At 41.4% G+C, this 25928-nt stretch overlaps 1 protein-coding gene across 1 annotated transcript in view; it reads left to right on the top strand.

The window, feature by feature from the left end:
• Window positions 1–13507, top strand: part of RNF11 (ring finger protein 11) — a 36223-nt gene extending 22716 nt beyond the window's left edge. Inside the window, 2 exon segments of the mRNA NM_001266146.1 lie at window positions 10303–10472; window positions 11411–13507. Coding sequence (NP_001253075.1) covers window positions 10303–10472; window positions 11411–11582 — 342 coding nt within the window. The 3' untranslated portion in view covers window positions 11583–13507.
• The last annotated feature ends 12421 nt before the right edge of the window (window positions 13508–25928 follow it).

Raw genomic sequence — 25928 nt, 5'->3', positions numbered from 1 at the left:
TGGTGTTAGGTGCTATGAATTAGGAGTTTGTAAGTTTAGTTAATTGGCTGAGGCCCGTTGTTGATGTGTTAATTTTTTTGTGAATTAGTTTTTAGCATATAGATCCTGCACAATATAAATTTATACCTTTAAACATTTTAATTTTTTGGTATTGTAAATGGTGTTTTAACTTTTTATTTTGGCTTCTAGTTCATTGCTGGTATTTACAAATACAATTGATTTATGTGTGTTATTTTAATCTGCAACCTTGCTGAATTCATTTTAGGAGATTTTGGTTAGAGTTCTTGGTATTTTCTAAATAGGCTTATATCTGGTTGTCTCTCTTTAAAAATTTTTAGAGTGTGTTTTTGTAAAGTGTTAATATTCAATTTGGGTGTTTTCATTCTGAGGCTGATTCTCAACCTGGCCCTCTTGTAAACTTTCACAGCTTCTCCCTTTTCATCTTCACTCCCTTCCCCTGAAATCAGTGAAATGACTTCTGAGCACATTGTCATTTTATCTTACTGATTCAAAATTATTATTAGGTAAGTTTATTATACCCTGGAGGTAACAGAATAGTGCATCCAGAATCTTGAATTATGTAGGACAATTTGTGTTAGTGGGTGAAATCTGTTATGCTTTTGCATTCCTGCACCTACTTTTTATTGGTTTTTTTTTTTTTCTCATCGTCAGTTCTTCATCTGCTGTTAGTGTGCCTGCCCTTGAAGTACCTCTTCCTACTTCTAATAATTTGGCATGTTGGAAAACCAGATGCCCAAGCTCATCACAGTATTTTCTAGCAACTCCCAATAGAGAGATCCCAGAGGCAGTGGCAGTTGAGTAAAGTCGCATTTTCACTTGTGAATAAACTATTCTGGGGTTTAGATACATAGGTACCTTATTTTTTTTAATGTTAAAAATTTTTTTAAAGTTTGGAACAAATTTGCTTAATGAAGTCAGTTTTAGCGGGAAATTCACATGCACATGAGAATTGAAAGAAGGAACCTTTAATGTTGATGTAAGCTTATCAGTGTTTCCTTTTTCACATATACCTCACCACCTCCTCTGTGTTTAATTATCTGGACTTTTTTCTCATCCCTAGATTTTGTTTCTCAAAAATGCTTCTCCCTTAAAACATGATTTAATGAACTCTTTGTAAGATCTAAGTTCTTAATCTCAAAGTAATCTTGAGATTGAGAGGAGTACTAAAATTGAGGTCCACAGACCCTTTAAGGTCAGGGATAGAACCGCTTTCAGTGTGATTGATTTCCTTAGTAATCTTATGTGTTTTATCCAAAAATGTTATCTCAAATAGCTCTCATTGGACTGCATAAGGTTTCCATGGGGGAAAAAAAAAAAAAAAGTTTTAAGAATCATGAGAGGCAATCCCAGAGTGAGCTCCTATCATTGCTGCCAGAAACCACAAAGCGTTTTGAGAGTTCTGAACTCTGAGTCACAGAGTTCTGATAGGTATGTGGTATTGTAATTCAGTTGAATTTTGCTGTTGCAACATTTAGGTAAATTTGTCAGACATCATTAAGATTTGCAGCACGAAATGGGCCCATATATATATGGGAGTGTTACTCTGTTGCCCGGGATGGAGTGCAGTGGCACGATCTCAGCTCACTGCAAACTCCACCTCCTGGGTTCAAGCGATTCTCCTCCCTCAGCCTCCCACCATGCCCTGTCTGTGATAAGATTTTTTTTTTTTTTTTTGAGATAGAGTCTTGCTCTGTTGCCCAGGCTGGAGTGCAGTGGCATGATTTCGGCTTACTGCAAGCTCTGCTTCCTGGGTTCACGCCATTCTCCTGCCTCAGCCTCCCGAGTAGCTGGGACTACAGGTGCCTACCACCACGCCCAGCTAATTTTTTGTATTTTTAGTAGAGACGGGGTTTCACCATTTTCGCCAGGACGGTCTCGAACCCCTGAGCTCATGATCCGCCTGCCTTGGCCTCCCAAAGTGCTGGGATTCCAGGCATGAGCCACCACGCCCAGCCTGTGATAAGATTTTTAAATAAAAATTTCACAGCTTGTCGCTGTGGCTCACGCCTGTAATCCCTGCAGTCTCGGCTCACTGCAGCCTCCGTCTCTCCGATTCAAGCAATTCTCCTGCCTCAGACTCCTGAGTAGCTGGGATTTCAGGCACGTATCACCACCCCCAGCTAAGTTTTTCTATTTTTAGTAGATAGGGAGTTTCACTATGTTGGCCAGGCTGGTCTCGAACTTCCGGCCTCAGGTGATCCACCTGCCTTGGCCTCCCGAGTAGCTGAGGCTACAGGCATGTATCACCACTCCTGGCTAATTTCTGTAGGTCCGGGGTTTCGCCATGTTGCCCAGGCTGGGATTACGGGTGTGAGCCAATGCACTTGGCCCCAGAACAATTTTTAACGGATGATGCTGAGACACCTACATATAACCACATAGTTAAGTGAAGTTGGACCCCTTTCTTACTATATGCAAAAATTAACTCAGAATGGTTCATACACCTAAATGTAAGAGCTAAAACTTTATAAACCTCTCAGAAAATATAGGAGCAAGTGCTCATGACCTTGGGTTTGACAGACTTCTTAGGATACTGAAAGTAAAAGTAACCAGAGTCGAATTTCATTAAAATTTAAAATTTGTTCTTCAAAGCGAACATCAAGAAGGTGAAAAGATAACCCATAGGATGCAAGAAAATATTTGGGATTTTTTTGTTTTGTTTTGTTTTTGTTTTGAGACAGAGTCTCCCTCTGTCTTCCAGACTGGAGTGCAGCAGCACAATCTTGGCTCAGTGCAACCCTGCCTCCCAGGTTCAAGCAATTCTTGTGCCTCAGCCTCCCAAGTAGTTGGGATTACAGGTATGCGCTACCACCCCCTGCTAATTTTTTTAGTAGAGACAGGATTTCACCATGTTGGCCAGGCTGGTCTTGAACTCCTGACCTCAGGTGATCTGCCTGCCTCAGCCTCTCAAAGAAAATATTTGTAAATCATTGGTCTGATAAGGGACTCATGTCCAGGAGATAACAAAAAGGTAACTTGCTGTCAGAGAGGGCACATCAAAGTCACAATGAGATACATCTTATCCACTTGAATGGTTATAATAAAAAAAAGATAAGTTTAAGCAATGATGTAGAGAAACTGGAATATTCTGTTTCGCTTTTTAAAATACACACTTCATTGGTTTCCAGTGTGTTCAGAGTTATGCAACCATCACTTACCAATACAGCTTTTGATGGGATTGTAAGATGGTGCAGGTGCTTTGGAAAAGTTTGGCAGTTCTACAAAAGGTTTTGCAGAGTTGCAGTCATTGGTATATATAGCCCATAAAATGAAAACATGTACAAAACCTTATACATTAATTTTCATAACACTGTTATTCACAGCAGCCAACAAGTAGAAACAACCCATGTCCATCACTGACTAAAGAAAATGGTGGTGGAATATTCAGCGATAAAAAGGATTACAATTCTGATAAATGCTGCATCATGGGTGAACTTTGAAAACATGCTAAGTGAAAGGCTAGCCACAGAAGACCACATATTAGTATGATGCCATACACAGGAATACCTTGTTTTATTGCACTTGACAGGGGTGTGTGTGTGTGTGTGTTTATACAACTTGAAGGTTTGTGGCAGCTCTGCAATAAACAATTCTTTTGGCACCATTTTTCCAGCAGCTCACTTCATTTCTCTGCCACATTTGGTAATTCTTGTGCTTTCAAACCCTTCCATTATTATATCTTTTATGGTGATCTGTGATCAGTTTTATTAGGGTGGTCTGGAATGAAACCCACACATCTGAGTAATGCTTATCTATGAAATGCCCAGAATAGGGCACATCTATAGAGACAAAAACCAAATTAGTTAGTAGTAGCCTAGGGCCGGGGAGTTTGGGGGAGTGACTGTTAATGAGTACACTTTCTTTTGGGGGTAATGAAAATGCTCTAAAACTGATAAATGATGGTTGCATAGCTCTGAACACACTGGAAACCATTGAACTGTGTATTTTAAATAGGGAAATAGAATGTGAATTTATCTCTAAGGTGTTAAAGTTAATAGAGGCCTTCGCCTTATCGTAATACTGTATTTCCTCAATGCCGAGATGTACTTTTTAAGGCTGGACTTGACTGCTCACTCCTGGGATCCCAGCACTTTGGGAGGCCAAGGCAGGGGGATTGCTTGAGCCCAGGAGTTGGAGACCAGCCTGGGCAACAAGTTTTCACTGTCTCCACAAAATTTATTTATTTATTTATTTATTTATTTATTTATTTTATTTATTTATTTATTTTTTTTTTTGAGACGGAGTCTCGCTCTGCCGCCCAGGCTGGAGTGCAGTGGCCGGATCTCAGCTCACTGCAAGCTCCGCCTCCCGGGTTCACGCCATTCTCCTGCCTCAGCCTCCCGAGTAGCTGGGACTACAGGCGCCCGCCACCTCGCCCAGCTAGTTTTTTGTATTTTTTAGTAGAGACGGGGTTTCACCGTGTCAGCCAGGATGGTCTCGATCTCCTGACCTCGTGATCCGCCCGTCTCGGCCTCCCAAAGTGCTGGGATTACAGGCTTGAGCCACCGCGCCCGGCCCAAAATTTATTTTTTTAATTAGCGGGGCATAGTGGCATGGGACTGTAGTCCCAGCTACTCAGGAGGCTGAAGTGGGAAGATCACCTGAGCCTGGGCGGTAGTCGAGGCTGCAGTGAGCCAAGATTGTGCCACTGCACTCCAGCCCAGGTAACAGAATGAGACCCTCTCTCAAAAAAAAAAAATATTTATCAGGAAGATAGATGTGATGCTAGCTTTTAAATCTGTGTGTAATTGTTCAGGAACTGCATCAATGCTAATCTGGGGTTTTTGTTTTGGTCAGGATTTCATTGAACATCAGAACTAGAATATATGTTGAGACCAACTATTCTAAATCCTCCATTTTATAATCTTAAGTGTCAGTCTGGCAAAATTCAGAGAAAACATTTCCCAGTAGGAGACTGCAGCTGGGAAGAAGGTGGTGCCAGCAGCAGCTTGTAAGGATATAAAGAGAAAGATCAGAAGAGCTGGCTCTTATTTCCTACTGGAGGAAAAGATACAGCTTTTGGTGACAAGCTGCATTCTTTAGCAGTGACTTTATTTTTCCTTCACCACAAACCAGACTTGTACTATTTCCAGCCTCAGCACATTATTTAGGCACTTCCCCACTGCATTGTTTTAGTTTCTGAAATTGTATCACATTCCCTCAATTGAATCCAACTTTTAATGTAGTGCCCTTCAGAAAAACACGTCGTTTTACATTCACCTGTTTTGTGTCTTTCTTGGCTTAAACTATCTAAGATTAGGGCCCAATACATTCTTGACAACATCCATCATTTTATAGATGCTTCATTTATATATAAACAGACAACCGGAATGCTTCGGAGATTTTTCTCATCAAATCAGACCTTGCTGTTTTTGGTGTTTGACCCTATCTTCTGGCCAGGTGCGGTGGCTCACACCTGTGTCGCGCCTGTAATCCCAACACTTTGGGAGGCCAAGGCGGGTGGATCACGTAAGGCCAGGAATTCGAGACCAGCCTGGCCAACGTGGTGAAACCCTGTCTCTACTAAAAATAAAAAAATTAGCCGGGCATGGTGGCGTGTGCCTGTACTCCCAGCTACTCGAGGTTGATGTAGGAGAATTGCTTGAACCTGGGAGGTGGAGGTTGTAGTGAGCCAAGATTGCGCCACTGCATTCCAGCCTGGGTGGACAAAGTGAGACCCTGTCTCCAAAAAAAAAAAAAAAGACCCTATCTTCTGTCCTGCTTCAGCATATTTTATAACCCTGTCTTCCATTTCTATTCTATCCCCTTCCATGCTGCTGCATTTTTCCACAGTGCATATTTTAATTTTAAATTATTCCTTTTCTCCTTAAAGGCAGATGATTTCTTTTGGATTCTTGCTCTTTCTCTCTTTTGCGTGCAGACATATGGAGAACTAAAAGTATTAAGGAAAAGGTTGTTTAAATTTATTTGAAATTTGCTTCTCTGTGAATTCCATCTTAAAATTTAAACTCATAGGGCAAGCCCATGTGTGTCTCCTAATCAACAATGTGGAGATGGTTGTTAGATAAGACTGTATAAGACATTTAAGTAGATGATAGTGGAAAAAGGAAGAGAGGAAGTCAGAGGAATCAGGAAGGATGAGATGTCTATCTCAAGTGACTGGTGTCATTAGAGAACAGTTCATATATTAAGCCCTTATCTTGGTAAGTGCCTTACTTATCTGCTTATTCCTTACAACACTTTTTTTTTTTTTTAAACGGAGTCTAGCTCCAGGCTGGAGTGCAGGGGCGTGATCTCAGCTCACTGCAACCTCCGCCTCCCAGGTTCAAGCAATTCTCATGTTGCAGCCTCCTGAGTAGCTGGGATTACAGGGGTGAATGACTGCACCTGACCTCCAACGCTTTATTAAGATAGGTATTTTGTCTGTTATGCTGATGAGGAACCTTAATACTCAGAGATATTAAGAAGCTTGTGTAAGGCCACATACATAATTAAATGCCAGAGCAGAAATTCCAGGAAATGCCTATACAAGTATATCTGGTTTAGTTTTGGACCTATTGAAGTTCCTGTGGGATGGGTAGGTGGAACTTTGGAAGAGGCAACAACCCAGGTATTTTCACTTGGGAAAATGTTGGGTGTAATTTAGATCAAGTTTTCCTTTTTTGTTTTATTGTTATTTAATCCAAATCATTAGCAATTTTTCTTTTTTCTTTTTGAGATAGCAATTTTTTTTTCTTTTTGTTATTGTTATTTAATCCAAATCATTAACAGTTTTTCTCTTTTCTTTTTCTTTCACTTTGTCACCCAGCCTGGAGTGTAGTGGCGCGATCTCATCCCACTGTAGCTCAACCTCCTGGGCTCAAGTGATCCTGCTCCCTCAGTCCCCCAGGTAGCTGGAACTACAGGTGTACATCACCACTTCTGGCTAATTTTTGTATCTTTTATAGAGACTGGGTTTCACCATGTTGCCCAGGCTGGTCTCAAACTCCTGAGCTCAAGCTATCCGCCTGTCTTGGCCTTCCAAACTGCAAGGATTACAGGCGTGAGCCACTGTGCCAGGCCCATTAGCAATTTTTCATAGCATATCTACAAAGTTATAATATGTATATAATGTATATTGCAAGAACATACGTGCTTTGATTTATGTTTTTCAGTTATGTAATTATGTTGAGTCCCAACTGTGTGCCAGATACCGTGCTGAGTAGGTAGTAAACATTGGTAAGCAAAACAGACATAGCCCCTGCCCTTATCAAACTACCCAGATAGCCCAGGCACAGTGGCTCTCACCTGTAATCTCAGCACTTTGGGAGGCCAAGGCTGGAAGATCGCTTGAGGCCAGGAGTTTGAGACCAGCCTGGTCAGCGAGACACTGTTTCTACCAAAACAAAAAAATTGCTGGGCATGGTGATGCCCACCTGTAATCCCACCTACTGGGGAGGCTGCAGTGGGAGGATTACTTCAGCCTAGAAGTTGGAGGCTGCAGTGAGTTGTGTTTGTATACCTTTTATCATTAGATCCATATTTAGGCCCTGAAACAGGCTAATCAAAATATTTAGGGGTTTTTTTTGTTTGTTTTTTGTTTTTTTCATTTGTTTTCAGCTGGGAACGAAACACAGTAGCTTTGCAAATATAAAGTGGAAGCACAACCTAGCACTGGCATTGGAGGTCCTCAAAACAGTCCCCAGGTTTGGTGATTCAACAGGAGGACTCATAGGACTTAGTATATAATCTTATTCACAGCTATGATTTGTTACGGCAAAGAATCAAAGCAAAATCAGCTAAGGGGAAAGGTGCTTTGGTCCAAAGGGAACTAAGCGCAAGCTTCCCAGAGTTATCTCCTAGTGGAATCACACAGGACGTGCTTAATTCCTTCAACATATATGAAAGGTTTTCTGCCAGAGAAGCTCATTTGCGGACTCAGTGCCCCAGGTACTGATTAGGCACCCACTGCCTGACATACGACAAAATTCCAGATTCTCAGAGGGAAAGCGGGTGTTGAACATAAACCATATAGTATTTGTTTATATAGAGAATCAGCAGGGAATGGTGGGAACCACCCCCAAATCCACATCTTTTTGTTGTTGTTGAGATGGAGTCTCACTCTGTCACCCAGGCTGCAGTGCAGTGGCAAGATCTCGGCTCACTGCAACCTCTGCCTCCTGGGTTCAAGCAATTTTCTTGCCTCAGCCTCCTAAGTAGCTGGGATTACGGGCATGCACCACCACACCCAGCTAATTTTAGTATTTTTAGTAGAGATGGGGTTTCACCTTGTTGGCCAGGCTGGTCTCGAACTCCTGACCTCAGGTGATCGCCTGCCTCGGCCTTCCAAAGTTCTGGGATTACAAGCGTGAGCCACTGCACCTGGCCATCACATCTTTTAAAATTGTTTTTATACCCCTGTCTAATCTTCTACTCACTCAGTGTCTGTTAGCCAACAATTGAATCAAGATTCCATTTTGCTACCTAGAAAATCAGAGGCTCTCTAGTTACAAAAACAATTGATAACTCAGATATCAAGCCATTTTTAAACAAGTATCATGGGAATTAAAATTTTAAATTAGGCATGTGTGGTAAGAAGGGTGAGGCCACATTCATCTTTAAAATATCAGGAGGTCTTAGTCATTTCCTTTCTTCTATGGTTTTCTGAAAATTTGCATGTAAACTGAAATTAGATTGTTGAATCATTTTAAATATCTAAAAGATACATAGAGGGTTCCTTTGTTTTAACAAAAAAATACCAAAGGAGAAAATACACTCATAACATGAATTAAAATATAGTTTTTATTTTCTTCTTTAATGTTTATTAATGTTTCATCATAAAGTAGAACTTTCCTTTTCTGTTCTGCTTTCTGTATTCTCTACACATATGTGAAGAGACTGAGACACAAGACTGAAGAAATCTAGCCTCTGAAAAACCCATAGTTGGCGTTTATTTGCTCTAAAACAATTTAGTTATTTTTGTTTGTTAGATTCAAGGATTTAAGAGACCCTTTATATCATCCAAAGTCTTAAACCAGTTTGTTCCCAGTTTGCATGTGGATGACAGTTCATCAAAACTGGTCAACTAGGACTGAGACTAAGATTCAGGAAGGTAGTCTAGACTGGAAATAGTAATTCAAGGGTCGAAGAACTCAGAGCTGGCAGAGATCACAACAGAGGCTAAGAGTTTGTAGTATTCAAAGAGAAGCCAGAAAGTTAGGACCAAAGCCAAGGACAGTAGCACTTAGCTTAAAGTCTGCAAAGCGGAGAATCATGATGAGTAGAATCATGACGATGGGGAGATGTTAGATAGAATAATTTACAAATATTGGCATTTACAAAGCTCTTAGTTACCTCATGACTGTATCAGCTCTCTGAAGTGGGTGCTGTTATCTGCTTTATTCAAATACATTATTCAAATACATTAAGGGACTTGGTCCAAGCAATCACAGTAAGTAGCTGAGCGGAGACTGAAATCTCATAATTTAATTCTTCAGACTGAAAATCTCATCTTCTGAGATAGTAGTGTTTTTCAGACTGTTGATTCTGAGGATTCTGCAAAGGTAACCAAGGTGAGGGCTTGCGGATGGGGAGCCTCATCCCTCCTAGGCCACACTCCATCCCAGCTTCATTCCATCAGAGTTGCTCAGTTTTAAATATTATTATTATAGGCCAGGCACCATGGCTTACCCCTATGGTCCCACTACTCAGGAGGCTGAGGTTGGAGGATTGCTTGAGCCCGAGAGGTTGAGTTTATAGTAAGTTGTGTTTGTGCCACTGCATTTAAGCCTGGGCAACAGAGGGAGACCCTGTCTCAAATAAAAGGTGGGGGTTATACATATGACTCCTTTGAATGAATTGTGTAAAAAATCCATTGGATTAGGAGCAGTAGAATTCTAATTTCAGTATTGTCAATTATGTGACTGTAGGCAAGCTTGGTCCTATGAAATGGGAAAGTGAGTCTTAGATGACTTTCAGATTTATTTTTGCCATAGTCCAATCCATTAAAAAATTTTTTTCAAATTATTTTTAGAGATAGGGTCTTGCTATGTTGTCCAGGCTAGTCTCTTATCACATGGAAATAGTTCATTTAACATTGCATGCCAGCTCTTCAGTGATGTTTGTGTTTATATCCTTTAGGCAGAATGAGAATGTTTTGTTGTATGTTTTGTTCCAATAGCTGAAGTTGAGGCAGGGTGAAACACACAGTCAATACAGCCACACACTAGCCCAGCTTCCTGCCCTCCCAGGGCTCCCTTTCCCTTCTATCTCTGACTAAAAAATAAGCCCTCAAAAGGTTTTGAAAAAATAATCTTTTTCCTCCATATTTTAATATTTTAGGAACAAGTTCCAGTTCCAGTCTACCACCCAACACCTAGCCAGACTCGGCTAGCAACTCAGCTGACTGAAGAGGAACAAATTAGGATAGCTCAAAGAATAGGCCTTATACAACATCTGCCTAAAGGAGTTTATGACCCTGGAAGAGATGGATCAGAAAAAAAGATCCGGGAGTAAGTTTTAATTAATTTGTACATTTCAAAATTTTATTTTCAGGTTGCTTTTGAAAATTTTGCCTTTTCTCCTGCACTTTAGAAAGTCAGACATTTAATATGTTGAAACACTTTGCTTAATGCAAGAGAATGTTTAATTTTTTTTCATAGCTCTATTACTGGCTACTAGCAAGAGAATGTTATATAGTAATTACAAATTTTCACAGGCTGGGCACAGTGCCTCACACCTGTAATCCCAGCATGTTTGGAGGCTGAGGTGGGCAGATCACTTGAGACCAGGAGTTCAAGACCAACCTGGCCAACATGGTGAAACCTCATCTCTAGTAAAAATACGAAAATTTGCCAGGCATGGTGGCACGTGCCTGTAATCCCAGCTACTCGGGAGGCTGAGGTGGGAGAATCACTTGAAACTCTGTCTCAAAAAATAAAATTAAATTAAATTAATAAATAAAGAGAAAGTTAGTGAAGAGAGCTTTAACTTTCAGCAACCCAGTAAGTAGGCTGAAGTTAGTGTTTCTGTTTTACAGTTATTAAAATGAAAATTGTCTTAGTCCAGGATTACACTAAATAGTGCAAAAAAACAAAGTTGATCTAACTGATGCTTTTCTACCTAAAATAATCCCATTCTCCTTAAGGTATCTGCTATAGTATGTAGCTGTTTACAAGCACAGCAGTAAACTTGATCCATATGTAATCCATTTCTCTTTGCTCTGTTGATTGCTCCTAAGTCCTGCAAATTCTCGGGGGATTTAAATAAGAAATTGTGTATAGATCAACATTAGGAAAAAATTCAGTTTGCATGCTTTGGTGATAAGATGACAGGCAAAGCATTCTGATGTGTTACTCAGATTAACACTGTCTTTAATGGGATTTAAACAGTTTTCTGAATAGGACACTTCCGAAAATGCCTTCTGATTTCTCTCCATTGCTCCCAACAGGTGTGTGATCTGTATGATGGACTTTGTTTATGGGGACCCAATTCGATTTCTGCCGTGCATGCACATCTATCACCTGGACTGTATAGATGACTGGTTGATGAGATCCTTCACGTGCCCCTCCTGCATGGAGCCAGTTGATGCAGCACTGCTTTCATCCTATGAGACTAATTGAGCCAGGGTCTCTCATCTGACTTCAAGTGAACCACCATTTTGGTGGTTTTGATCTTTTGTCACTGAGCCCAAAGAGCCAGGGATTAGGAATTAAGATCATGCACAAAAGTTTCCTTAAAATTCCTGGATGGCTGCAGATGTTGGGGGAAAAGTACGTGATATTTTAGAAACTTAGTGGGAAAAGTAGGATGGTATTTTTATGTAAAGCCTTGACCCAATGTTTAAAAATATAATTGTATTTAGATCTTGTTATTGCTCCAGTACATAGGAATTGTGTAAAGTGTTACAGCAGCTGTATTTGTTTAAATTGTGTGTATTGAAGATTAGGAAAAAGATAGTAGTTATTTTTCCTAAATGAAATAACTTTCTTCTCTTCCCCTTCCCCACCCAAATTCTTTTCTGAAGTTGCTGACATTTGGGTCAAGGTTTTATTAAAAGCTACATTTTATAACACTGGCACACACAAAAAAGTAGTTTTAAGCTTGTTTGCACAGTTCTTTTTTTCCATTGGAAATGGAATTCATTGCCTTAGGTCTTTTTAAATAGTGTATTATTATCGTTGGGGCTGGCTCTATGCTTGAAAACCAGTTTATTTATAACCTGTTATAAGTGCTATATTCTGTTTGCAGTTAGGAAATGCAGAATTCAAAGTGATCTCCTAGCTTGTAAGCAAACTGAGATGCACTATCCCTTTTCTATAAAAAATAAGTTAATGTGTCAAGAAACCAACTCTATTAAAGTGGGGTTTAATATTGCCCTTTCCTATGTGTTTTATCTAATTATTTTGGTTGTTAATATGGTGATAATGGAAAGTCAAGTTAAATTTTAAATATTAAGAATTCTGATTTATTGAGATTGAATTATGCCACCACGTTTATGTAAAAATGAAGGTGGCACCTTGGTGAGACCTAATGAGAAATAATTACTCAGTTGTAACAATTTTGATTTATTTTCTTTCTTCTGACCTCCTTCCCTCTTGTCTTGAACCATAGCAAAAGGATACTGCATCTCTCATTACTGTAGTGCTGAGGTTATTGAAGTTATATAAAACACATCTCAGTCTCTGTTTCTTGGAAAGGTATCTATTACATCCTGCTAGCTGACTGACAAAACTAAGCAGGGAGAATAAAGATAATTGTATTTTATGTTTTGCACACAAACACAGAATTTGTATAACCATATGACTTCATAGTTGTGATCTCAAAAAAGAAGGAATTTCTCCTTTGTTTCTTGCAGTTAATGTAAGAATACTTTAAATCTCTAAGCTTCTGAAGTGTTAGAGGTAGAGATGGTCTAGTAAAGATGTAGTAGTAATGTTTTATCCATTTAGCATGTGTTTATTTTTTCATATGTACTCAAAGGTGACTTATTGGTTCACCTCAGTGATATTACATACAGCTAAAAAAAATCATTCATTAGCAAAAGGAAAAGTGGTCTCAACCTAACATCAGAAGTGTTTCTTATTATTATTTTATATTGGGTTGAATATTGAACTCTAACACTTTTCTACATACAAAACACTGTCATGAAGGTTATGCATAATTGCATTATAGAGGAATGTAGTATGTCATAAGTACTTTGTAAAGATTTGACATTCAACTGTAGTATCCATATGTTGCTTAAATTTCTTTATGAGCCCCATGATGGAAAGACTTAAAGATGAATTTGAGAAAAATTGAAGAAATTAGATGATCAGGTTCTGTTAAATTGTTACATGTATCTTGCTTAAATTTCTGTTTATTAATTTATATCCACCCAATTACATAAAGCAGATTTGGAGGAAACAACTGAGGTTGTGCAATATTTTCTGTGATAATTGCTTTTTTATTCTTGTGTTTTCTACTTAAACATGATGTCTGTCATCAAGTATTATAGTCAGACTTTCTTTTTTTCTAGATTGTTAAAATTGGTAAATGAACTTTTTTTAAAATCATCTTCCATGTTGCAGTTAGTCTTTCTTTTCAATACAAGTCTTTCACAGAAGTTTGGAGGTAATACTGAAGGAACTAGCATTGGGCAGAATGTGTCATTTTTAGGCACTTTGTATTCTCAACATGCAATGTTAAGAACCATCAATTTTGACTTTTACTAAGTTGTTAAATAAAGTTATAATACAGCTGTGAAGGGCTAAAGTTAGAGTTGATTACGTAAGTATTCCCCATATCTTTTAAAAGAGTTGTGTATAATTATTTTAAAATACCTCTCTCTCTCTCTCTTTCTCTCTCTCTCTATATATATATACACACACACCTGTGGGAAGTATTTTTTATTGTTTGGCATTTAATATCATTTAATCATGTACTTAGGCTTGATAGCACCAAAGTTTCTAAAACCAAACAATAGCTGTAATCTCTTGATTTAGATATGGGCTAGATATGTTCAAGCTTGGCTGTGGGATTTGAAATTTCTGAAAAGCTTAACCAGGAAGAAACAAAAGAATCTTATCCTTTTGAATGCAAAACCCAACAAGTTGAAATACTTTCAGATATTTGTAGTTTAGCTAACACAAACTTTCTGTGAGTGTTCTTTATAGGGGAATCTCTTCAGTACTAGAAGACTCGCTCCCTACTATTGGTGTTTATCATGTGATATAAAACTATGATTTCACAGAATAGTAAGCATTGAGGTCACAGATCCCTTGCATACAAATCTTCATAAAGAAGCATTGATTTTTAAAAAGGAGCAACACTTAACTAAAGTACAGTAATCCCCCTTATCCACCATTTCTGCCATGTCACATACCCACACACTATGGTACAAGAAGGTATTTTGAGAGAGAGATACCACATTAACATAATTTTTTTCTTTCTTTTTTTTTTTTTTTTTTTTTTTTGAGATGGAGTTTCGCTCTTGTTACCCAGGCTAGAGTGCAATGGTGCATTCTCGGCTCACTGCAACCTCTGCCTCCTGGGTTCAAGCAATTATCCCGCCTTAGCCTCCTGAGTAGCTGGGATTACAGGCATGTGCCACCATGCCTGGCTAATTTTGTATTTTTAGTAGAGACGGGGTTTCTCCATGTTGGTCAGGCTGGTCTTGAACTCCCAGCCTCAGGTGATCTGCCTGTCCTGGCCTCCCCAAGTGCTGGGATTACAGGCGTGAGCCACTGTGCCCGGCCTCGCATAACTTTTATTAGAATCTATTGTTACAACGGGAATGGTGGCTCACACCTGTAATCCCAGCACTTCAGGAGGCCAAGGCAGGTGGATCACTGGAGGTCAGGAGTTTGAGACCAGTCTGGCCAACATGGTGAACCCCCGTCTCTACTAAAAAGACAAAGATTAGCCAGGTATGGTGATGCACACTTGTAATCCCAACTACTTGGGAGTGTGAGGCTGGAGAATTGCTTGAACCCGGAAGGCAGAGGTTGCAGTGAGCTGAGATCGTACCACCGCACTCCAGCCTGGGCAACAGAGTGAGACTGTGTCTCAAAAAAAAAGACAAAAACTGTTACCAATATTGTTCCTAATTTCTTACTGTGCCTGATCCATAAACTTTATCGTATGTGTAGGTACATGTGGTACTATCCACAGTTTGAGATATGCAGTGGGCTTCTTGGAGAGTATATCCCACAGATCAAGTGGGTGATACTGTAGTGAAAAGGAGAGCTGCCTAAGGTCTTGAGACTGGAAGTGGTAAACGAGAGAGAGTACGTTTCTTCAGCATAAGTCACAAAAATAGTTGGTGGCTATCTCTGCTTACAAAAGCAGTGGGTAGCAGTCATGGAGTCAACTGATGAAACGCATGTAAATGCATCTTGGTGTAATCTCAACTAATTTTTTAAGCCTTAATTTTAAAATTTGTGGACACAAGAAAAGTTGGATTTTAGGTTAATATCCTTCAAGTAATGTTAAATTTACCGGTGAATTTAACCACTCTTCGGTTTTTAAATTTTTATTATATTTTTATTTTTAAAATTTTTTCTTTTAAATATCAACAGCTGTTTTACTGGGCGGGAAGAGACAGAGGACAATTTGACCCATCCTTCTGTACTCTTTTTTTTTTTTGAGACGGTCTTTCTCTGTCTCCCAGGCTGTAGTGCAGTGGTGTGATCATGGCTCACTCTGCTCACTCATTTTCTCTCTTCTAATCCCCATTTTCCCCACCATGGGAGTGTTGGTGGATCAGTAGTTCTCAAAGGCCAGGACAACCAGAGCACAATTACCTAGGGCTCTGGATGTTTATTAGTAATGGAGACCCTTATCGTATCAGAGTGGGAGAGGAGAAACACATTTTTGAGACAGGGTCTCACTCTATCTGCCAGACTGGAGGGCGGTGGTGCAATGACGGCTCACTGCAACCTCCACCTCCCAGGCTCAAGCAGTCCTCCCAAGGAGCTGAGACTACAGGCACACGCCACCATATCTGGCTAATTTTTTTTTTTTTTTTTTTTTTGGAGACATGGGTTTTTGGCATGTTGCCCAGGCTGGTCTCAAACTGGGTTCAAATGATCCTCCCACCTCGGCCTCCCAAAGTGCTGGGGTTACAGGTGTGGGTCACCATACCTGGCCATCTATAATTTGTGACAGGTTCTCCAAGTGATTCTGATGCACTAGCAGGTTTTGGAAGCATTGGTAGATGATCCCTTCCCGAACTTGTGAAATACAAGTTTGGTACATTTTTGTTTCCTGAGAAATTAGAAGCCGTATTGGGCACTTGCTGGTTATTCAGAGATGGATTGTCCAGGCACAATTTTCTAGACTTTCTGCTCATTTGTCCTTTTGCTATTTCCTTGCTCTTTAGCATAGATACAGAGCATCCAGATAAGTCCCTTTACAACCTATTTCCTGATTTTACAACCTTCTTCCATCAGAGGCACCAGTGAATTACAAAAAGGGTTTGAGGTTGCACATTTTAATTGTCCACATTGTTTTTGTTTGCTTTGTCACACTGAGCAGTTAGGCACAAGCTTTTGTTTTAGAGACAGGGTCTGGCTGTGTCACCCGGGCTGGCTCCTGTGCTCAAGTGATTTTTCCCACCTCAGCCTCCGGAGTAGCTGGGATTGACTGCAGGTGCGCTCAACCACGTCCAGCTAATGTTTTGTTTTTTTGTAGAGACGGAGTCTCACTATGTTGCCCAGGTTGGCCTGAAACTCCTGGCCTCGAGATTCTCCTGCCTCAGCCTTCCAAAGTGCTGGGATTATAGGCCTGAGTTGCTGCTCCCAGTCTGGCACTGCCTTAGGACAATAGCTGGGTGCATCTGATTAATGTTACTAACTGACTAAAGCCATTTATCATTTCTTCACATACAGTTTTTTAATAAAAGTATGGTCGAGATTACCTTTACGTTACATTTCTGTTTCTTGAGAAAAATTACTGTTCACTGGCACATTTAGTCATCTTCAGGTGCTTCCCATAGAAAGTTTGTTTTCTCTTTGAATGAAGGAGTGTTCGCAATAGGCACATGTTTTAGGCATCTAAAACTGATGGCGATGAAGGAGCAGCACCTATTTGCTTTGAACCCCTTCTCTAATTTAATTTGTGCTTGTGGGCTCCACATCTGTTAGCACTGAGAAAAAGAAGTTGAGGAACATAACTAAGGGGCCTCCCTAAGAGTCTTGTCATGGCACTGTGTACTCTGAATGCCTGTGAGAAGATTTGTTGGCTATGCAAAAAAAGTTCAACTTCTCACTGGCGACCACCACAGTAGCTGATCTGGTCAGCTAGGACCCAAAAGCAAGTTTTAAGCGTTGTGTGTGAATTGAGAAGCCTGGACTGTGCTATCAGAAAGACATTGAGATTGGCTTCCAGCATTACCCAAATGAGGTGCAGGAATAGGCTGCATTCTGCCAACCCCAGAATTAGAGCCAGGCCTTCAGCTTTGAAACAATGCAGAATGATGATCCCCTATGCAAAGCTTAATTGAACTTGGTAAACACATTATAAATTAATAGCTACAACTTTACAGTGTGCAAGGTGTAGGGAAGGGAAGAGGTTTGGTCTTGCTTGCACTCATCACTATCTGTAGTGTTATCTTGACACAAGGAAGAATAATTCATAGGCATTCTTTTTTTTTTTTTTTTTTTTTTTTTTTTGAGACGGAGTTTCACTCTTGTTGCCCAGGCTGGAGTACAATGGCACGATCTCAGTTCACAGCAACCTCCGACTCCCAGGTTCAAGCAATTCTCCTGCCTCAGCCTCCCAAGTAGCTGGGATTGCAGGCATGCACCACCATGCCCGGCTAATTTTGTATTTTTAGTAGAGATGGGATTTCGCCATGTTGAAGCTGGTCTCGAACTCCTGACCTCCAGGTGATCCGCCTGCCTCGGCCTCCCAAAGTGCTGGGATTACAGGCGTGAGCCACCGCGCCCAGCCGGCATTCTTATTTCTGGTTGTGAGACAGGTGCTATTCTAGTAAGGCATTTTCAGATGGGCTGTTTTTTGCAAGTCCTGCTCTCAGGACTCTTTCTTAAACTTTGAGTTAATGGCTTTGAAGATATACTTGAAGTAAGAAATCCTGGTCCTGGGCATAGATTTTAATGAATTGGATTTCTGATTTTTTGTGAAGAGCAAAGAACATGAAATACCTACTCATTGAGTCTTAGCACCTAATTACAACTTAGCATATTGACAGCTTTTTTTTTTTTTTTTTTGACACAGTCTTGCTCTGTTGCCCGGGCTGGAGTGCAGTGGTGCAATCTTGGCTCACTGTAACCTCCGCCTCCCGGGTTCTAGTGATTCTCCTGCCTCAGCCTCCTGAGTAGCTGGGACGACAGGGGCACATCCCCATGCTCATTTAAATTTTGTATTTTTAGTAGAGACAGAGTTTCACCATGCTGCCCAGGCTGGTTTCGAACTCCTGAACTCAGGCAATCGCCTGTCTCAGCCTCCCAAAGTGCTAAGATTACAGGCGTGAGCCACAGCGCCCGGCCAAGATGCAGCATTTTTATGATTTAGACAAACCAAAAGCAATTGGTGCTGGAGACTAACTTCCATGTTTAACCCTATATAATCCATTCTTCACACAGCAGTTAAATTAGGTGAATAAATAAATTGATGTCATTTCCCTACTTAAAACTTTAATAGCTTCCTATAATGCAGAGCATAAAACCCAGACTCCTTAACAGGGATGAGTTGGCTTTCTGCCTTTTCATTTGAATCAACCGTTTAGCCTCATGGGCCGTCTTCGTGCCTTCTAAAATGCCAAGTTATTTCCTGTCTCAAGTCTTTCTGTGCTATTATTTCTGCCCTGCAGCTCTCTTCTCCACTTTGTTCAGATAGCTGACTTCTTATCCTCTAGACCAGATACATCCCACTTACAAGCATGAATTGGGAATTTCATCCTCATGGAATATCACAGAATGTAATTGCACAAACCTAGATGGTATTGTTGCTTCTAGGCTACAGACCTGGACAGCATGTTACTGTGTTGAATATCCTGGGCAATTGTAACACAGTGCTTGTATTTGTGCATCTAAACACAGAAAACAGTGTAAAAGATAAAAACAGTATACCTGTAGTTACCATGAAGGGAGCTTGCAGGACTGGAGGTTGCTCTGGGTGAATCAGTGAGTGAGTGGTGCATGAATGTACACTACTGCAGACTTTATAAACACCACACTTGGGCTACATTGTTTATTATTTAAAATATTCTTTTTTCAATAATTAACAGCTTACTGTACTTTTATAAACTTTCTAATTTTTTTAACTTTTAAACCTTTGTAATATGCACCATATATAATTGTATGTGCTATAATTTTATATGACTGGGCCGGGCGTGGTGGCTCATGCCTGTAATCCCAGCACTTTAGGAGGCCAAGGCAGGTGGATCACCTGAGGTTGGGAGTTCAAGACCAGCATGGCCAACATGGTGAAACCCCGTCTCTACTAAAAATACAAAAATTAGCTGGGCATGGTGGCGCACGCCTGTAATATTAGCTACTCAGGAAGCAGAGGCAGGAGAATCACTTGAACACAAGAGGCGGAGGTTGCAATGATCTGGAGTGCCAAGATCATGCCACTGCGCTCCAGCCTGGACAACGAGCGGAAGTCCGTCTCAAAAAAAAAAAAAAAAAAAAAAATTTTGACGATTGGCAGTGCAGTAGGTGTGTTTACACCAACATCATCACAAACATGAGTAATGTGTTGCCCTACAAATTTACCATGGCTATATCACTAGGGCATAGGAATTTTTCTTTCCTTTTCTTTCTTTTTTTTTTTGAGACGGACTTTCGCTCTTATCCAAGCTGGAGTGCAATGGCGCGATCTCCGCTCACGGCAACCCCTGCCTCCTGGGTTCAAGCAATTCTCCTGCCTCAGCCTTCCGAGTAGCTGGGATTACAGGCATGTGCCATGCATCTGGCTAATATTGTATTTTTAGTAGAGACGGGTTTTCTGCATGTTGGTCAGGCTGGTCTCGAACTTCCGACCTCAGGTGATCCGCCCACCTCGGCCTCCCAAAATGCTGGGATTACAGGCGTGAGCCACCGCACCTGGCAGGACTTTTTCAACTCCATCATCATCTTATGAACCCACCGTCATATATACGGTCTGTGACTGATTGAAACATCGTTATGTGGCAGATGACTGTATTTACTCCATGGTTCAAATTCTTTGTTAACTCCTATGACTTCACTTTCAGAACAAGCTCCATGAGAGCAGGACAGTAGGTGTTCAAAAGATATGTAATAAATGAAGGGAAGGAGAAAATGGGGAAAAAGAGGTCCTTAGAAATCTGAGCTAACTAACATCTCAAGGAGTTTCCCATTGCAAATAGGGATCTTATGAAGAAGAGTTTGGAGGGTGGCCAGGAGAAGGGCAACAAAGGCAAAGCTCTCCTTGAAGGTGCAGCTTGCTTTTTCTTTCTCTTTCTTTCTTCCTTCCTTCTTTTCCTTCCCTTCCCTCCCTTCCTTCCCTTCCTTCCCTTCCTTCCCTTCCCTTCCTTCCTTTCTTCTCTTTCTTCTTTCTTTTCTTTCTTCTTTCTTTCTCTTTCTTCTTCCTTTTTCTTTCTTTCTCTTATTTTCTTCTTTCTCTTTGTTTAATTCTCTCTCTCTCATTTTTGAGACAGACTCATTCTGTCACCCAGGTTGGAGTGCAGTGGTGCAATCTTGGCTCACTGCAACCTCCACTTCCCAAGCTCATGCAATCCTACCTCAGCCTGCCAAGTAGCTGGGACCACAGGCGCATGTACTGGTTGATTTTGTATGTGTTTGTTTTTTGGTAGGGATGGAGTTTTGCCGTATTGCCCAGGCTGGTCTCAAACTGGGCTCAAGCTATCCACCAGTCTCAGCCTCCCAAAATGCTGGGATTGCAGGTGTGAGCCACTGCACCTGGCCTGAACATGCAGCTTTCGATAAGCCTTGTCTCTAACCAGTACACCCACTGTCCTCATCCTCCCCTGTTCTTGGGAATAGGGTAAATCATACTTCCTGTATATCAACTTTTGAAAGAAAGGACATAATAGTGGATTTATGATGTTTTTGTTTGTCCAATACACTGTCTTCCCTTTTGGTAATACACCCACTGAGCATATGTCTGAAGGTATGCCAATTGTGGTACCTCACTGCCATTCTAGGGCAATGGGTCTCAAACTTTAGTATGCATCAAATTCATCGGCAGGTCTTTTTTTTTTTTTTTTTTCTGAGACACAATCTCCCTCTGTTGTCCAGGCTGGAGTGCAGTGGTGCGATCTGGGCTCACTGCAACCTCCGCCCTCTCAGGCTCAAGCAATTCTCCTGCCTCAGCCTCCCAAGTAGCTGGGATTACAGGCATGCACCACCACATTCAGCTAATTTTTGTATTTTTATTAGAAATGGGTTTCACCATGTTGGCTAGGCTAGTCTCAAACTTCCGACCGCAAGTGATCTGGCTGCCTCGGCCTCCCAAAGTGCTGGGATTACAGGCATGAGCCACTGCACCCGGCCATCTACAGGTCTTTTAAAACTCAGACTGTGGCCAGGCACGGTGACTCATGTCACCTCAGGATCACCTGAGGTCAGGAGATCGAGACCACCCTGACCAACATGGTGAAACCCCATCTCTACTAATCAGCCAGGCGTGGTGGCGCATGCCTGTAATCCCAACTACTCGGGAGGCTGTGCCAGGAGAATTGCTTGAACCCGGGAGGCAGAGGTTGAAGTGAGCCGAGATCACACCACTGCACTCCAGCCTGTACAACAAAGGGAGACTATCTCAAAAAACAAAAATACAAAAAAACAAAAAACACCTCAGATTGCAGGGCCTCAAACCTACAGTTTTTAGGTCAAGGTGGGATCTGAGAATTTGTATGTCTAACAAGTTCTCAGGGGATGCTAATGCTGATCGGGGACCATACTTTGAGAAGCACTTGCTAAGGGATGAACATTTGAGCCAAGCCAGACTAATTGTCCTTATCTGGTATTGTTCATACTGGAATTAGGGAAAGCAGCCCTTCGCTTCACTGGCCATATGCTCTAAGGACATGAGACCTAAAGTGCCATGTACTCCTGCCATGCAGAGAAGTCAGATCAAAAGAATCTAACACAGGAGCAAAAGCCAAGAGGTAAAGAAAGCTTAATTGTGGCACTAGTGCCCCCGATTCAGTCATCCGTTAGGCCAAATCCACCATTGCCTTCGCACAGTAGAAGTAAGCCAATAAATTTACTGTAATGTTGTATACTTGGGGCCATGCTAGCCTATTCATTTACATGCTTGCTCTTTATCCTCAACAACCCTTGGGAAGCAGTTGGCATTAAACCCCACTTTGCCTAAGAGTAAACTGATTCTCTAAATGGAGTGAAGTAGTTTGACTAAGTTGTGCTTTTATCCACTACCCCATGTAATTAATTGAACTTAAAAGTTGGGTAGGCCGGGCACAGTGGCTCACACCTGTAATCCCAGCACTTTGAGAGGCCAAGATGGGAAGATCACCTGAGGTCGGGAGTTTGAGATCAGCCTGACCAACATGGAGAAACCCCATCTCTGCTAAAAATACAAAAGTAGCCAGGGATGGTGGCACATGCCTGTAATCCCATCTACTCGGGAGGCTGAGGCAGGAACATCACCTGAACCCTGGAGGCAGAGGTTGCGGTGAGCCGAGATCATTCCATTGCACTCCAGCCTGGGCAACAAGAGCGAAACTCCGTCTCAAAAAAAAAAAAGCTGGATATTTTTAGTAAACCGGGCTTTCTCATACTGTGAATTTGCTCACAACCTCTTTTCCAGAGAACTGTAGGAAGTCATCTCAGTACCAGGAGGACAAAGCTGTGGCCCATGGGTCACTTTGACCCACAAATGTGATGTGCTTAGCCAAGCACTCCTAAGTGCTTAAACTATAAAATAGCTTTTAGTGCCTTTGGCATCATATGCTTCCCAGTTTGCCAGTGGTCCTCTTTCTTATTGTCTTATACCAAGCTCCTCCTAGCACGTGACTTGCTATGCATCAAGCCTCAGTGCAGGCTTCACTTCCCATCTGTGGAGTAGTTGACTGGAACTCTACCTATCCAAGTGGGGACTGGATCATGCCTTTTCCTCCATCATCCCTCAATGATTTTCTGAGCAGATACTGTTGTTTAAGGATTGCTTTTCTTTTGGCTTTTTCCAAGTTAGGCCCTCTCCCTACTTCATGATGCCAAGTGCCAAAGGGAACCATGCCACACAGACATGCTCCATGTGTTTGCAGCCGAGCATCGCCAACGGCTGAGCTATTAGCCAGTAGTTCTTCCATTTTCACAGTGGCCCATGAGTCAGTGTAAGCTGGGTCTAACTTTACACAGGATTTTACAGCTTGACCAACAGTGTAGCAAAGTACGGGCTTTAGAGTTCAGCAGCCTGTCTTCAAATCTTTCTGCTGCATAATCGTGTGATCTGAGGCAACTTATTTACCCGTGCCTCAGTTTTGCCATCTGCAAAATGACAATGGCCCCACTCCAAAGGATTACATAAATATTATGAGGATTATATAAATGTAAAGTACTTAGAATAGCAACTGGCACATAATGAGTATTTAATAAATATTAGCTTTTATTCTTTTCCCCAGAGCATATGGTGTCTGATGTTCTGAAGTGTTTGTTAATGTGGAGGAAGAAAAACAAACCTGATCTAGTCATTTGTGAGACATTAGCTGTGATGTCTCTGATTAAACTTAAACATCCACTTTTTTTTTTTTTTTTTTTTTTTTTTTTTTGAGACAGAGTCTTGCTCTGTCACCAGGCTGGAGTGCAGAGGCACGATCTCGACTCACTGCAACCTCCACCTCCTGGGTTCAAGCAATTCTCCTGCCTCAGCCTCCTGAGTAGCTGGGACTACAGGTGCCCACCACCACGCCCGGCTAATTTTTGTATTTTTAGTAGAGATGGAGTTTCACCATGTTGGCCAGGATGGTCTCAATCTCCTGACCTTTTGATCCACCTGCCTCAGCCTCTCAAAGTGCTGGGATTACAGATGTGAGCCACTGTGCCCAGCCAAACATCAACTTTTAACAGTCCATAGAGACCTTCAATAGTTAATTCTGTCTTCCCAAAGAGCTCTATTCTTATTTTGTCACTTAACAGTTGACTTTATACAGTGGAAGCAGTCATAGATTACTCATTTAGAAATGGATTTTTCGAGCCCCCAAATGAGGTTGTTTGTGGACCTAGCCTATTGATCAGTAATGAACTTTGCACTGGAATTCAAACAAGCCATGCTAACCCGAGCAGAAGGCACTTTCTGACCTTGGAAAGCTGCATCTGAGGGTGGGCATGAGAAGTTCCCATTTGCTACTTGGATTTCAGAATCCAGACACCTCTCATGTATGACTGAATTAATGTGATGATGCTAAGGATGTTGAGAAGGCACTGTTAGGCTTTAAATTTGAAGTAAACAAGGAAAAGACTATCGACTCCCATCATCTTAGAAGAAATGAACTTGGGAGTAACTCCAGAGGAAAGGGTCTGGATGATTCCCTTGAATGGTTCTAGTACTCAGTGCACTGGAGCTTTCTTAAAACCTCTTGATGCCGTTCTTCACTTGGGACTCTCCCACCTGGACCTCAGCCAAATCTTGAGTTGGTGTTGGCCTTTTAGGATCCTGGCTTTGATGTCAGGTTGTGGCTCTCTGCTGTGAATGATGATAACTGTCTTGGAAACACTCCCATTCTGGCTCAAGAGATAATAGGGCAACCTGCCCACCCACAGGAGAGCTGAGGGCCCAGCACACTGCTAGAAGCCACTCTGCCTGTGACCAGAGAGAGGCTGAGGTAGACTTTCTGTTGCCAAGGACCTGTGCAGATCATGTTACATGGTTGCTACTTCCCTAACAACTGAATTCATCTGTGGGGCACAGGATTTAGACTTTCTCTAAATGAGGATTACTTGCTCTCTGGGTGTTCTAGCTACTGTACAGCCCCTCAGGAAGTCTATTATTTCAGGTTGAATTGCTTAGGGACGCAAGGCTTTAGCAGAAAGGTAGGGAAGTGTATCTGTTGCCTCATTTTGCAACATAAACTGTAGAAGGCAGGAAAGAGCCTTAATCTTGTCCAAATTGCTCATTTTTAGAGTATCTGTGACTTTCCCAAGGTTACGCTGAAAATCAGTAGCAAAGTCAGGACCGGAATTCAGATCTCCTTATTTCCAGGCTCAAACCTTCCACCTGATCTGCGGCCTTTCCACGGCAGATGTGCTGAGAAGGTCTGCACTATTAGAGAAGCAGTGACCACAGATGACTCACTGAGAGCCTATGACAGAATTTTCACTTCCTAAGGCCCTTGCATAAGAAGGATATGGTGATGTTAGAAACCCAGTGTTTTCATTGTCCTTCACACACACACACACACACACACATATATATATATATATATATATTTTTTTTTTTTTTTTTTTTTTTTTTTGATAGATTATCTCAGAATTTGCAGGTGGGATATAGGAGGCAAAACCCACTGATTTATCTTATCAGGGCAGCAGGGTAAAAGTGAAATAGGGTTAATTAATGAAGCCCAGCAGGAAATCAACAGCAAATGTTGACAAGGAAATCATCTTGACAAAATTTTGAAATGAAAGTACCCGTGGCGGGGCGCGGCAGCTCACGCCTGTATAATCCCAGCACTTTGGGAGGCCGAGGCAGGTGGATCACGAGGTCAGGAGATCGAGACCATCCTGGCCAACATGGTGAAACCCCACCTCTACTAAAAATACAAAAATTAGCTGGGCATGGTGGCATGTGCCTGTACTCCCAGCTACGCAGGAGGCTGAGGCAGGAGAATTGCTTGAACCTGGGAGGCAGAGGTTGCAGTGAGCTGAGATCGTGCCACTGCACTCCAGCCTGGTGACATAGTGAGACTCTGTCTCAAAAAACAAAAACAAAAACAAAAACAAAAACAAAAACAAAACAAAACAAAAAAACGCACCTGAAATTAACGTTGAGATAAAGTTTTTTTTTGTAAACTGCAATTTTCC

This window comes from Macaca mulatta, chromosome 1, assembly GCF_049350105.2.
Source record: "Macaca mulatta isolate MMU2019108-1 chromosome 1, T2T-MMU8v2.0, whole genome shotgun sequence".
Classification (NCBI taxonomy): Eukaryota; Metazoa; Chordata; class Mammalia; order Primates; family Cercopithecidae; genus Macaca; species Macaca mulatta.
This window is presented reverse-complemented; position numbering and strand designations above follow the sequence as displayed.